Source organism: Danio rerio, chromosome 10 (genome assembly GCF_052040795.2).
Source record: "Danio rerio strain M-AB ecotype USA chromosome 10, GRCz13ab, whole genome shotgun sequence".
Taxonomy (NCBI): domain Eukaryota; kingdom Metazoa; phylum Chordata; class Actinopteri; order Cypriniformes; family Danionidae; genus Danio; species Danio rerio.
The window spans coordinates 42,286,686-42,302,430 of NC_141030.1; the positions used below are offsets into that span (position 1 = coordinate 42,286,686).

General features: G+C 33.3%; 2 protein-coding genes and 1 long non-coding RNA gene across 7 annotated transcripts in view; 2 read left to right on the forward strand and 1 right to left on the reverse strand.

The window, feature by feature from the left end:
• On the reverse strand, positions 1–14,731 carry LOC103911775 (uncharacterized). 2 transcript variants are annotated; one of them, XR_015501553.1, is made up of 6 exons: positions 14,496–14,731; positions 7,013–7,230; positions 6,682–6,927; positions 4,706–6,442; positions 3,503–4,512; positions 1–493 (listed from the first exon to the last, which is right to left on the reverse strand). It is a non-coding gene; the product is annotated as an uncharacterized LOC103911775 (long non-coding RNA). The 2 variants fall into 2 exon arrangements; XR_015501554.1 differs by having other exon boundaries at positions 6,658–6,927.
• serpinh1a (serpin peptidase inhibitor, clade H (heat shock protein 47), member 1a) lies at positions 326–9,768 on the forward strand. Its single transcript, NM_001110374.3, is given in 5 exon segments — positions 326–464; positions 3,490–4,089; positions 4,170–4,268; positions 6,701–6,933; positions 7,015–9,768. Coding segments are annotated over 4 exon segments (1,212 nt in total). The 5' UTR covers positions 326–464; positions 3,490–3,512; the 3' UTR covers positions 7,318–9,768.
• acer3 (alkaline ceramidase 3) overlaps positions 14,529–15,745 on the forward strand; it is a 25,770-nt gene continuing 24,553 nt past the window's right edge. For 3 of the 4 annotated variants that reach the window (XR_015500428.1, XR_015500429.1, XR_015500430.1), the window contains exon 1: positions 14,529–14,650. Coding sequence is in view for 1 of the 4 variants with exons in the window: in NM_001293692.2 (NP_001280621.2) it covers positions 14,548–14,650 (103 nt within the window). In the remaining 3 variants the exon portion in view is untranslated. 4 annotated transcript variants of the gene reach the window in all.

Consider the following 15,745-nt stretch of genomic DNA (forward strand, 5'->3'; position numbering starts at 1 on the left):
TTTGAGACTGAATTAAATGTAGTTTTATTCTAAGATATTATGATTTCTGATGTTTAGGCCTACATCCACCTTTTTTCATACACACTATTTCAACCCAGATTTGGCTACTGTATGTACAAATTTTAACACAAATGTAACCCAACCATTGAGTTTGACCATATTTTACTCAAATTTATCTTGAAATAAGCCAGCATTTTTTGTTGTGTGCTTTTGAAGTCATTTGTGTTTGCAGGAAATGTTGGTCATTTGCTGCTACCTTTAGGACCTTGAGGAGAGAGAGTCCAGTTCTCACAGTAACTGGATCTGGGGGGAGGTTCTCACAGACAACGACAACCATTCTAATACTCCTTTCTTAACTTCCAGAAGTTTCTTTTCCCATCTATAAAGTCTACGTGAAGGATTTGGTGGTGGGCACGTCGGCATATCCGAGAGGTTGTAGAGAGGTTTTTCAGGAGCTCTGAGAGGTGAGTAACAGATGCCATTTATACAGTAGCTGTGAAAACAAATGGACATTGTTGAATTAATGCAGCACGGGAAAAATGCAAAGAATGTGCAGCATGCCAAAGCAGAATCCTTCATTGGGAATGTTTCGTTCTGAGTACTTTCTAACTAGTTTAACTTTAATGTCCCATAAGCAAATGCAGCTTTGGATATCAGTTCATAAATGAATTTTGACTGTTTAACTGTCTCAGGCTTGCCTAAAGGCATAATAAAAGTCATTCAATGAAAGGCTGTGATTTAATGCAGTTTGCATTCCTGAAGGCTACATTTTAAGCCATTCAATGGGATTAGGGTGGAGTGGATCTGCAGGATCTCTGAGGTCTGATGTTCCCACACTACTGTTGAGCTTCCTGCCATCCTGGCAGTGCTGATTGGATAACGGTTATCCAGCGTAAAATGACTTCAGATCCCAGAAATCTGCATGTGTGGCTGTTATAACCCTTTTTTAAGAAAAGATCTGTGCATCTTGAGTATATGCCAATTTCTTTGCTATTGAACTTTGAAAACTTTTAACCTTTTTTGGGGAACTTTTATTAAGTAAGGAGGCATTAAATTGATCAAGAGATAAAAATACTATTTGAAAAGAATGGTGTTCTAGCAAACTTTCTATTCATCAAACTGTCCTGAAAGGCTTTTGTAACAACATTTTATAAAGGATAATTCATAATAAAAATAATTCTTTAAAAGCATATCAGCATGTAATGCTTACTGAAGCATCATGTTACAATAAAAAAATGCTATAAATGATACACAATCAAAATTATTAGCCCTCCTGTGAAATTTAATAACTAAGTTCTACTGTTTTAACAATATTTCCCAAATGTTGTTTATTTAAGAGTTTTTTTTTTCAACACATTTTTGAACATAACAGTTTACATAACTAATATCTTTTGTCTTTGCCATGATTACAGCATACAATATTTGACTAATTTAACTATAGTTATCAGAAGGGTTAATAGTATTGTTCTTTACATTTAAATAAAAAAGAAAAAAAAAAACAAGAAATAAGACTTTCCCTGGAAGAAAATATATGATAGGAAATACTGTGAAGGTGTCATTGGTCCAATTAAACCTCACTTGGGAAATATAAAAAAAAAGGAATTAAAATTTTAAAGAGCTAATCGTTTTCAACTGTATAATTTAAAATATATAAAAATATTAAATAATTTTAATGTTTTTGCTGTATTTTTGATTAAATAAACATCATCTAACTATGGTGGGCAAAAGAAGCATTCAAAAACTTTAACAGCAACGTAAACTGTTAAAACCACAGTTAATACTTCTCATTCATATGACAGTGTAGTGTATGTTTCAACTGTGCACGTGGCAGTTATGTAATTCTTCTGCCTTGTATATCTGCTGGACCTTCTTTAGCACAGCAGGCCTGTCATTAAAAGTCAGTGGAGATTTCAAATTACAGCTTTAATAGATCTTGGCTCTTCTTAGAGTTCTGTGGTCAGAGCACAGTCTACAGCTCTACACAGAGAAAACCATCACTTACTTACTGCATTTCTATAATAAATTGCACAGGGTAAAATTAGATTATTAGGGGAAAATAAAATACAGTAATAATGTCAAACAGACTACAAGTAATTTTAAATAAAATGAATATAAATATATTTAAATCAACCTAAAACTGTATTTAGAACAGAAAAATGAATGACAAATAACAAAACTTGATACAAGTGATGTGTGTGAAACACAACAGTCAGGATCTGGAAGTTCAAAATTCTTTTCATTGTCAAGTTTAAGATCAAATTGATCACACTACCCATGATGTTGTGCAAAAAGTCCACCAATCAGAGAGCCTCCAAGAGTAAAACACTGCAAAATAGATCTTTATATTGGTTCATATATTACATTTCTGTACTGAGGTGTCACGTTTTGCTAAACCTGATGCATACGCTTACATTTCCGTATGAAGCTGCAAGTTCAATTCGGTGGTAACAATCAACATTTATTTCAATAATACAAACGTTTTATTAGTATTATTAGTAAATATTATGCTTTTTTCCTACTTCAAATTACAAGTATAATTTTTATCGCATTGTATTTTTATTGCATTATATTCCTATTGCAATATAATTGCATTTTATACATGTCTGCCACATTGGCATGTGCATGAATGGAAGTCTATGGGGCAAAAAGTGCAGTGTGACCACAGCTTTTTGGCCTGTTTCCACTGAGTGGTACAGTTTGATACAGTACAGTTACACATTTTTTTTTTGCTGTAAATGTGGAAAGCACAAGAGGTGCTGTTTCCTTTCTCTATTTGCAGGTCAACACATCCATAGAGCTATCTATTTCTAATGACGTTGATCACAATTGTCTGGTGTACAGCACGTCTACCAAGTAACAACGTGTCCTAACAACATACGAAGCGACAAGTTTCCAGTGACAAGCAATTTGTCTGTCTGCACCAAACACGATGCGACGTGACCGAAACATTTAAATACCGATTTATACCTATTTGACCTCTTTTACATTATTAATAGGCTACTGAGGGACTGATGTTGTCACAGTTCTTACTTTCATTTTCAAACCGTCTGCTAGTTACTTTATTTTCAACATCTGAGGTAAACTACCTGCTGCTGCTTTTAGTAGTATGGCAATAAATGTCACAAAATGGTATTTAAGCTCACATTGGGGGCATTTAACACTGAATAAAGCCCATAATCAGTACCTGAGGTGATCATTGTCATAGTAGTAGATGCTGTTGTTCTGCCGTGACATCGCGTAAATAGTAAGATGTTCTAAAATAGAAATTATCTGCATGAATGTTGCAGATGGTTTCGACAAAAACTCCTTTTAACATGAAGGGCAAGCCTGATCAGCGTGATCCGTATTAAATCATACTGTACTGAACCGTAGTGCTCAGTGGAAATAAGGCATTACAATGGTTTACAATGATTTACTTACACTTTATTAAAATTCTTATTTGAATTTAACCTTTAAACCTCACTGATTAGTTCTCTGCCACCTTTGCAGGCTGTAAACTTACCTCTAAAATCATGTTGGCGTCAAACGTGCTTCTCCTGTGCCTACTGGCCACTGTGAGCGCAAACAAGACCCTGAGCAGCATTGCAACCACGCTAGCCGACAACAGCGCCACACTGGCCTTCAACCTGTATCAAAACATGGCGAAAGATAAGGACATCGAGAACATCCTGATTTCCCCAGTGGTAGTGGCCTCATCGCTGGGTCTGGTGGCTCTTGGAGGAAAATCCAACACTGCTTCTCAGGTCAAAACCGTCTTGAGCGCCGCTTCAGTGAAGGATGAGCAACTCCATTCTGGGCTTTCGGAGCTCCTCACCGAGGTCAGCAACCCAAAGGCACGAAACGTCACCTGGAAGATCAGCAACCGCTTCTACGGGCCCAGTTCTGTTAGCTTCGTTGATGACTTTCTGAAAAGCAGCAAGAAGCATTACAATTACGACCACTCCAAAATTAACTTCCGCGACAAACGCAGTGCGGTGAAAGCCATCAACGACTGGGCATCGAAGTCCACCGATGGAAAGCTGCCGGAGGTGACCAAAGATGTGGAGAAGACAGATGGAGCCATGATCATCAATGCCATGTTTTATAAACGTAAGTGTTGATTAAAGTTTGAGTGAAAGGCAGTTGGTAGATTCGTTAGAAACTAAAACGTGTCTCTGTTTTCTCTCCAGCACACTGGAATGAGCAGTTTCATCATAAGATGGTGGACAATCGTGGTTTCTTAGTGCACCGGTCATTCACCGTCTCCGTACCCATGATGCACCGCACAGGTGAGGACTTGATTAAAAAGAGTAGATCATCCTGAAACAAAAAAATCATTTGTAGCTTAGTGGTGAAGGGGGCCAAATCACATACATATGCAATACACTGAAAATCTAACCGGGTTCGAATGTTATCACTTGATTGAATCGGTGTTATCAGTGTTTATCATCTGATAAATTTGGCCAGTAGGGGCCTTCTGCGCCTACTGGTAGTCTCAGAAGGCTGATATCATCCATCCACATGGTTAATCAGCTACACCAATAGAGAAGACTCCAAATCCAGATCTGTTTTTACATTACTGTGATGGTTTGGTTTAGGGTTGGGGTAGACATCAATAAAATACAAATAATGGAAAATTTAATAAATAATATAGATAATTCTCGTTAACTTCTGGCCGCAGCCTTATGTGATCTATAGCTGATTAACCATGTGGATGGATAATAACAGCCTTCTGAGCATAGCAGTAGGCGCAGAAGGCCTCTACTGGCCCATATCTATCAGCTGATAACCAGATAAAGCCCATTCATTCGAGTAATAACGTTCAAATCGGCTGGAAAATCAGGAAATTCTAAATCAGGGTTTCTGCACGTTTCACAAAGCTAAATTTAAGATTTTTTTATACCCTTTAAAGACTATTATTAATGAAATTTCTTTTACAGGTACTTATACAAGACTAAATGCTACATGTATTTTTTCTAATTGGCCGGTTGGTCCAGCGAAAAAGATTTTATGTGGCCCATTTAAAAAAAATCTTAATAGTTATTCCTTAGCCACGCATTTTAAATAATGTGTCAGGTACAAAAACATTATTTAACATAACTTCTTTAAAAAAACACTTTAAAAATTATAATAATCTAAATGTCTGTCCAAGTCAGTGTCCTTACCATTTATGGTCTATAAATACACAGATAATTTTTAAACAAATGTTATTGCAAGGAAGATAATTAAACTATATTGGTAAATGTAAATGTATAAACAGAGTTTTGTTCAAATCTTTTCTGAGATGTATTTGTTGGTGATTGGATGGGGGTTGGCCCGATTGGTTAGCTTAACATGGACATAGGAAAATTAAGACCTGTTTAAAATTAGGAAAATTGAGAATTTTTAGGGTCTAAAATTTTGTTTTTACGACATTTTAAGATTTTTTAAGACGCCGTAGACACCCTGTAAATAGAATAAGTGCAATTTAAATACCTGAATGATTTACTTATTCACTTATTCAACTGATAAACTGAAGTGAAATGTTGAACATTTCTGTAAGGGATTACGAGCCTCTCGATTTAAGGAGAAAACGGTTTACATTTACAGTTAGTAAAAAACTTTAGTGTTCTATTAGGGAAGACAATAAACTCATGCACTACATGATGAAGTGTATACTTTAAGTGCATTGTGTATAAGAGAGTGGGTCATTTGTGACTCAACTAGTTTTTGTTGCAACAAAAATATTTAGGATTCCCACGGTTTCAGGACCAGCAGATTCAAGGACTTTTTAAAGCTTCACTAGTTTTAAATCAAGCACTTTTGTAATTCACACCCACAGGCATATGTAGCGCCATGAAAGTCCTTACTGTACTTAACATTTCACTTACACTGAATATTTACATTAAAAATGAAAATGAAATGAAAATGTTCAAAAATTGACCATTTTAAATAGTCAAGCTGAAAGAACTTTAATAAAAGTACTTAATTCAATATTGGTGATATTCAAATGCGGTTTCTGAAATATTGATAAAATATGCATTATTTGTCAGAGTTATTGTTGAAGATTTAAATTTAGGATTTTTAATTAAAGCATTTCTCAGTTTTTTTATTTTGTTTTTGACAACTGAGTAGAGTTGTTAAAATAAAACCATAAATAAATAATTTTAAATGTAATTCAAGCACTTTTAAGGACCTTTGTTTGTTTTTAAGTACTTTCCAGAGAGGGGTCTGGTTGCACACCTGGTGCAGTGCAATCTGGGCTGCATCCAATGCTTTTTAATGGGCTCACCTAACCCCACCCCTAACCCTACCCCTTACAGTGACATCACTTGCTCCATTTGAGTGCATTGTGTCTGACATTGCATTGCTGAGTGATGCAGTCTCTGCTTGCATCATAAAGGCTGCATCCAGATACTGTTGACTTTCCAGGCCTTGAATCCATATGTCTGACATTCAAGTACTTTCAAGAAGCGTGGGAACCCTGAAAAAGTCAAATAAAAATATAAGTTTGTTCAAAATAACAAACTGCAGCATCTGCTTGTTTGTTTTTTCTTATCAGGCTTGGAAAAATTCATATCAAGATTCGTCTGTCTTCCTAACTAATCCTAGTATTAGTTAACTGTATCAAAAAATTCCATATTGGTGTATCCTTATTTTAAAATGTCTGTTAATATCTTAGCAAAATGTTACACTCACTTCACAATACAGTGAACATCACACCTGTTGTGTTTACTTCCAGGCATTTATGGCTTCCTTGATGACACAACCAACAAACTTTTAGTTCTGGAAATGCCGCTGGCCCATAAGATGTCATCTTTAGTCCTTATCATGCCATACCACGTAGAATCACTGGAAAGAGTGGAGAAACTGCTGACACGTCAACAACTGAACACCTGGGTCAGTGCAATGGAACAGAAAGCAGTAGCAATCTCTCTGCCAAAGGTCAGCATGGAGGTCAGCCACAACCTGCAGGTACGAACCAATTTAAGTAAACATTAGTTATAACCTCATCTGTGAATTCAGTTGCTGATATAGCCTCACTTTTCCTTACAGAAACATCTCGCTGAGCTGGGTCTGACTGAAGCTGTGGATAAGGCCAAGGCTGATCTGTCCAACATCTCAGGGAAGAAAGACCTCTATTTGTCCAATGTTTTCCATGCCTCAGCCATGGAGTGGGACACAGAGGGAAATCCGCCTGATACTAGCATCTTTGGTACAGACCAGCTGAAAAATCCCAAACTCTTCTACGCCGACCATCCTTTTGTCTTCCTGGTGAAAGACAACAAGACAAACTCTATTCTTTTCATGGGCAGGCTGATCCGGCCGAAGGGTGATAAAATGAGGGATGAATTGTAGCGGGTTAATTTAAATGCGAGTGTATGTGGAAGTGTGTGCAGATTTGTGGATGTGTGTAAATGGTACACCTTAGTTTGTTCCATCTGTGGACCACTTTGTACTATCTCTTAATCTTTAAACTAGTGCTGTCAAACAATTAACCACACCCAAAATACACGTTTGTATTTAGATTATGGTTGTGTACTCATTATATATATATATATATATATATATATATATATATATATATATATATATATATATATATATATATATATATATATATATATATATATATATATATATATGTATATACATACATACAAACACAAGAAATACAAAACTAAAATATTTACATATATATTTATATAATTTGTATTAGATATAAATATTATAAATAAATACATATATAAAAGAACATGTAAATACATAAAATAATAAATAAAATAAATAATTACATTAACTATATATATATATATATATATATATATATATATATATATATATATATATATATATATATATATATATACATACATACACACACACAAAATAAATATATTATGTAAATACAAGGTTTTATTTTGGATACGATTAATCGTGATTAATATTTTGACAGCACTACTTTAAACCCAAAGTATGTTTTGTTTTACTTGTATGGAAGGCCGTCAGGGCCAAAAAGTTTGAAATCTTCAAATGTGTGTCCCCACAAACGTCACCTCACAATTTCGCAATGTTTCCCAAGTTTGCTTTTATATAAAATTCTTTTGAAGGAAATTTTTACCTTAAGTGAATAGGACAGAGGATAGAATAAAGTGGAAGCAGGAATGTGTGGGGAGCAGAGAGAGAGGAACAGGATCGGTTAAGGACCAATTAAACTCGGGTCACCGTGACCACCTCAGTGCTAAATGTTGACACACTTAACCACTAGGCTATTGGTGCCGACTCAAGTATACTTCTTTTTACAGATTTTACAGGTATAAATATTGAATATGGAGGGGTAACGGGAGCCCAAACTTTAAAGACAATACATTAATTTTTATTGCAAGAACGTGCACAGTTTGACCATGTATAGGTATGCATTTAAACATGTTTAGTTTTGTATTTGTAAAACTAAACAGTATGAGCATATTAAGTCTGTAGTTTTTGCGAAATATGGAAGGCCATTGGGGACAAAAATCTTTATACGTGTGAAACTGATGTGACCTTGCAATTTCACTACGTTTTTCAAGCTTCAAGGCTATCAAAGTCAAAAGTTTTAAGATGATACGTTAACAAATTTATTGTGTAAACATGCACGGTTTGACTATGTAAAAGCAAACATTTTTACATGTTTATTTAGTAGGCATAAGCATGAATAGTATGATTTTATGACCCAATTTAAACAAGTAAGCAGCATTTATAAAATATGGAAGGTCAATGGAGTCAAAATCTTATGACAATACATTACATTTTATTGTTTGAACGAGCAGTGTGACTACGTAAAAGCAGATTTTAACATGTATATTATACATAAGTGCATGTCAAATTTGATTGTGTGAACATGCACAATTTGATCATGTCAAAGCAGCAGATTTGAATATGTTTATTAAGTATGCATAGATTTGCACAGTTTGACCATGCTAAGTATTTTTATGCAACATGCATGCTATGACTGCTAAGATGCCAACTTTGTTTCTTTAGTACGCAGACACAGATAGTTTGATAGCGATGAGGAATCAATGTTTATTGAAAGGCCAGTATATAATTACAATATTTTTGTGTGTCTTGTATACATTTATCCCAATGAACCACTGTGCCTAATGCAAAAATAGTTTTAAATACAGCAATTTCATTAGTTGTTGTGCTTGTTTGCTCATTAAAATTATTAAACGTGTCACAATTAAATTTCATGCATTTCACTTAAAAACTTTTTGGCCCTAATTGCTTTCCATACTGTGCTGATCACAAAATTCCCATCACATGAGTTAAAACTAAGTATACTTTGGGATTAACATTGATAATTGATTTTAGATGCCTCATAATGCTTTCTTATGTCACAGACAATTCCAGTGTACTTGACAGCATCATAATTTCACACCTGAATGGGTTCCTGAGAAGTGCAGCATGCTTATATTAAGTATGATCTCCATGAAATGTCTTAAATCCACACAAAAGCATTTATTTTTTGCTCAGGGTTTCTCTTTTTATTTGCGTTTCAATGGCTAGCTTGCATAAGTCACTATGTCAGGTGTTTGATTTCTGAAAAAGTCTGTTTTTTTTACAAAGTGCCTGCGAGTTCAACAAAGCATGCTGAAACATTCCTACGCACATTTGCGTCTGCACTGAATACTGTGTCTGCACTATAGACAGTAGTGATATGAGCTCATGTCTGTACCATGTTAAAGCTTGTATTCACATTGTACCAAAACACGGTTGCCTGAAATGTTGGATTGTTCCTTGATTTTACAATAAAATCAGCATCACTGAGGATGTGTTTGTAAATTTGATTTGTGTTGGGACAACAAGAAGGAATTAAGTTACCTTATTAGTTTTTACTAATTGAAGTGGATTGAACATATAACAATTAAGTTGTCCCCCTAAAACATCAAGAATTGTGTTGTCTCAGCTCATTTTAAATAAGCCTTGTTTGAACAAACAGCAAACATTTTTTGTGTGTGTGTGTGTATGAAAGTATGCAGCATGTATAACGTGCTCATTATAATGCAGTATGCAGTATAGCTTGATAAAAAGAACATCCAAGCAGAATAGTGCTTTTAGACAACTTGGCAGATCCATGTAAATGTAATAATTTTAAAACATCCATCTATGGCCAATCATTTTAAAAATGCAAACAAAGACTGGAAAAAAATTTAAATATCCCTAAAACACATTTGCTACTAGAACTAAAATAATTATGAACTGAAATTAAGCATGCAAAAGTATACATACTAAAATTAAATTAATAAACAATATATAGACGTGCAAAAAAGAATGTAAAATTGATATTATAAATACACACACACACACACACACACACATATATATATATATATATATATATATATATATATATATATATATATATATATATATATATATATATATATATATATATATATATGTATTCAAAAACAAATTGCCATTAATCGCATCCAAAATAAATTGAACCCTTTTGTGCTGTTGGGGATGTTTTTATCCACTCGGAGGTGATTTTGAGTCTTGATTTGGCCACAACTTTTTCTTTGTTTCAGCTAGCAGAATATTTTTTTGGTGACAAATCATATTTTGACAAAATGCTTTGAAATGCATTTAAAAAAAAAAAAAAAACTAAACCATACACTCTGGGCAAATTTACTACCATTTTGTTATGTTCGAGATGAAAACATCCACTGAATTAAACTGCTGTAAAATGCATCAGATAAATATTTTTTCAAATTTTTTTTGCATAAATCTGTCAATTAACCTCAGTTCTGATCAAAACTGCTAAATTGTTTAGAAAATTACAGGATTTCACCTCTTTAATTGCCAAATTCATAAATGATGTCACTGATTTGGTGAAAAAAAACATATGAAATGATGCATTTTCAATAAAAAAAAGTAAATGTGGATTGGATTTTTTTTTAACCTTTTATCAAAAAAGTATTGTACATGTGAAACAACATTGCCTATGATGCATTGTTTTTGATTGATTTTCATTTTTTCTCAGTAATTTACAGTTTGTAGCTGTTTTTCCATTGACTTATTTTATAACCACATTTTTTAAATTACAAAACCATGACACCACATAATCATGCATTTTTGAGAAAAAAAAAGCTTAGTTTCTGGATTTTATATGGAGTAAAACAGCAAATAAAAGTATGTGTATGTGTGTGTGTGAATGTGACCTTTGTACACTTAGCTTGATGTGTCTGAGAAAATCAAAATATGCATCTCAGCTCTCAGAACTACATGGAGTAAATAAAATCAAAGACTGTGTATTTACACACCATCAAATGTGGTTATAATGGAAGTCAATGGGGCAAAAACAGCCACCTACAGATAATTAAGAAAAATGTTACTAATCGTTCACATGTCCAAGACTGTGATAAAAGGTTAAAAAAAAATACATAAATAAACATAAAAACATAAATACTCAAATAAAATTGAGAATACATCATTTTGTGTGTTTTTTTCACCAAATCAGTGACATAATTTATGAATTTGGCAATTAAACAGTTAAAATCCTATAATTTTCTAAACAGTTAAGTAGTTTTGATCAGAACTGAGGTTAATTAACAGATTTATGCTAAATATTTCGGATGAGATTAATCTTTGCCAAGCACTAACAATTTTTGAAAACAAAAAATATAAAAATCATTAAAAAAAATAAAAATCTAATATATATAATCTCTTTATTCTTTTTTTTTTTTTTTTTTTTACAAATAATTACTTATATGTAATAATGCTACTAGAACACTGCTGATGAATGAAAAGCAAGTAAATAGCTATTTTTAACATAATTTAAAATGTATGATTTCATTTTAAATAAGCTGCCAACGTTTAATGTTGCCAAATGTGTCACTTTGTAACATACTATTACTAAAAAATGATTTTTTTAAAATAGCGGCATCAATTAGAATTGCATTGCAAAAATATCCAATGTGTCCAACAATTCAAATAAGCCAATACTAAACAATGGAAATTGGGAAATAAAACATATATTTTTGGATTTTTGTATGAATTAGGGTGAATTCAGGTTAATTGGGACACTTTTTGCCATTGTGATGACCAAAGAAAAGTCCCAATTGGCCTGAATTCACCCTCTTTCAGATGATTCAAAACTGACTGACTGTGTAAAAAATGTTGCCATACAATACTCTAGTGACATCTAGTGGTGATTTACTGAACAAAAAACATCAATGCTTACTGATATCAACCTGCAAATCTGCAAAAATCAATGTTATCAAGAATGATCTGTAAGGTAGGTTAGAAAGCGAATCTGCTTCTTTTTACATTACAAAACAAAGTTACTTAACGAGTCTTTGGCGAGACGGGTTAGTCAAAAGAAACAGGTTTGTCTGTGTTTTACAGGTGTAAACTCTGTTATCTGATCAGATGAGAAAGTGTTCAATGTGTAAATCAGGATGTTTCACCTTCAACCCATAAAAAATAATAGGAGTCATGCATATACAACAGCATTGATTGGGGTAAAAAATTAAGGCACAATTTAAAATAAATATGTAATATACTGAAGAAAAAAAACGTTATCTAATTATAATAGCAAACATTTTCCATTTGATATATTTTATTAATGAATTATGATTAATAAAAATGTTTATAAATGATACAAAATAAAATTTAATGAATGAAATGTGAAATAAATCACATATTTTTTTTCAGATACAGGCGTATTAGTTACTATTACAATTATTAGTTGGTTTCTTATTTTCAGAGAATTTAGCAACATGTTAACTTGAAAATAAACTGGAATAGGAATATACAATACTTAATGTGAACTACTGATCATTTAAACTTAAACAATATTAATGTAAAACAAATCCTAGAATTATGGCAAAATCATTTTTTAAAATCTTTTTTCATCTTTCTTCAGCAAAACGCTCATTTCTTAGTGAAGTTAATTGTATATTAATTCATTTATTAATACTTTAACTGTCATTAATAAGGCATTATCACAAATTTTAAGATTAAATGTTCAATAGTTTATGAATATTATAACATAAAGCTATGATAAAGTTAAACTTACAATGTACTTGCACTATTAATATCTAATTTATTATATAGGGGACACGATTGGTTCAGTAACAGCAAGAAGGTCGCTGGTTCGAGTTGAATAAATTAATGTATATATCCATGTGTGTGTGCCTTGTATTCCTCAAGTTGTATAGCAATACCAGTAAATTTTAACCTTTTGGGGACATTTTTATTTACTTATTTTTTAGTCCTCACATGGAAAACGGCTCATAAATCAAACAGAACTATTTAAAAAATGTAAAAATAAAGACTATTTCCTTCCTGTAAGGGGGGGGTACAGTTTGTACTGTATAAAAATCATTAAGTACATCATGTAAAGTTTCCATAAAGACAGCTACATGTCTTTGTGTGTATTATGTAGGCATATTTTCTTTCTTAACCTGCTTTAGCATGATGATAATTGTCGACACTACGTTAGTGTGGTTTATGAACATTAAAATATGAATATATTATAACATATAATGACAATGTATTTTTGTTTACATGATTTAATTTAATATATAAAGTTTATATCCATGTGTGTGTGCCTTGTATTCATCATGTTGTTTAGCAATACCATTCAATTTTGACCTTGTGGGGACATTTTTATTTACTTATTTTTTTAGTCCCCATATGGAAAACGGCTTATAAATCAGACAGAACTATTTAGAAAATGTAAAAATACAGACTATTTCCTGTGAGGTTTGAGTTAAAGAGTAGGGGATGTAAAGAATACAGTTTGTACATCCAGTAACTATAAAAATCATTAAGTATATGTAAGTTTCCATAAGGATAGCTGTAAGTCTTTGTGTGTATATACTGTATAAGCATATTTTCTCTCTTCACCTGCTTTAGCATAATTTTCGATACTGTTTCAGTCTGGTTTATGAACATTAAAATATGAATATATTATAACATATAATGACAATGTATTTATGTTTACATTATTTAATTTAATATATAAAGTAGGCCTATATATCCATGCGTGTGTGCCTTGTATTCCTCAGGTTGTTTACCAGTCAATTTTGACCTTGCGGGGACATTTTTCTTTACTTAATTTTTGGTCCCCAAATGAAAAACGGCTCATAAATTAGACAGGACTATTTAGAATTGGGGTTAAGGGTGGGAGATACAAAAAACACAGTTTGTACAGTATAAAAATCATTAAGTATATGTAAAGTTTACATAAAGCTAGCTGTAGGTTTGTGTGTGTGTGTGTGTGTTATTATGTAAGCATGTTTTCTCTCTTCACCTCCTCTGGGAAGATGATAATTTTCGACACTGTTAGTTTGGTTTATGTTTAACATTTTAATAACATTTAAATATTAATATATCATACAATGTATTTATGTTTACATCATATTACACACTATCTTATCAAAGTTCACCACTTGTCGCTATATTAAGTTCCAGAAGTCTATTGTTTGCCGTTCAACTGTTATCGCACGTAGGCCCGTTCAGATTGGACGGAGCGCTGAATCCGTTACCGTTAAAACAGCTCCTCCCTCCGCCCGTCCGACCTCTCCGATCACCGTCATCATGGCTCCGGCGGCGGACAGGCCGGGCTACTGGGGAACACCGACTTCCACTCTCGACTGGTGCGAGGAGAATTATGTGGTCTCTTATTACATCGCAGAATTCTGTAAGTACGTTTTAGCGGTGGGCTTATGTGTTTTCGGGACTCGCGGTTTACTGTCGCGTAAACACGGATGTTCCAACGTTCGCTAGGAGTACTGTTGAATCCTACTATGGGAGGGCGTGTTGTTAATATTCAAGAGACGTGACTTGCTATTGGATGGTTGCGGCGCAGCGTCAGCGTGACCTAGTTAATATACAGGAGGCAGTTGTTTTCCGGTGGAGGGAACGGCAACATTGCGTAATTAATATTAAGAAGGCAACGCGACGTCAGCGTAACCTTATTATAATTCGTTCGTATTTGCCATAGTAGGATTAGCAGCCGAGGCCAGCGTCCCTCTCTGTACGTGTTGAGCCATTTATTATATCTGTAAAGCTCAATAATAAGCAGGAAAATAACACGAATGACTGAGAAAGTAATGAATGAATCCCTTTGTGTGGCAATATTTAGGCAGGAGCTCGTGCTGACATCAAGCGGAATCAAGAATATGAACCATGATTTTTAGCACGCTTATGGTTTTAATATTCAATGTTATATGATTTGCTTAAATAATAAATTGGCTTTGGGGAGGCCATGTGGTCTCAATTTGTTTGCAGTGATTTGAATTAGACAATCATCCTGTTAACTATAAACTATAACTGTAAATATGTTTGAGTTATTAGTGCAATTTAACAAACAACTCGTACTTAATAGTAGGCTGATTAAACGTTTTTGGCCCCTGCTAAAAGAAAAATAACCACATTAAACTAGCCTAATGTGTTTTTAACCTTAGGAGGTTAAGTTGGTTTTGTAGCCTGACCAATTGAAAAAGGGCTGATGAAAATTGTTGGAAAAAGGGGAAAATAAGCCAAATAATCACATTATAATCTCAATATTCAATAAAGTCCTTGGAGATATGATAAAAAACAATCTTAAAACAGTAAACAAACAGTCTTATTAAGCGAAAAGACTAGACAATCCACTTTTTCTTAGCATGGGTGTTCTTAGCATGGGTGCTATGTTTATATCATAATATAGGAATATACCATATTCCACACAGTATGTATGTAAATGTGTTACCCTCGTTACACATTAACAAAACAGTGATATCTACTGAATACT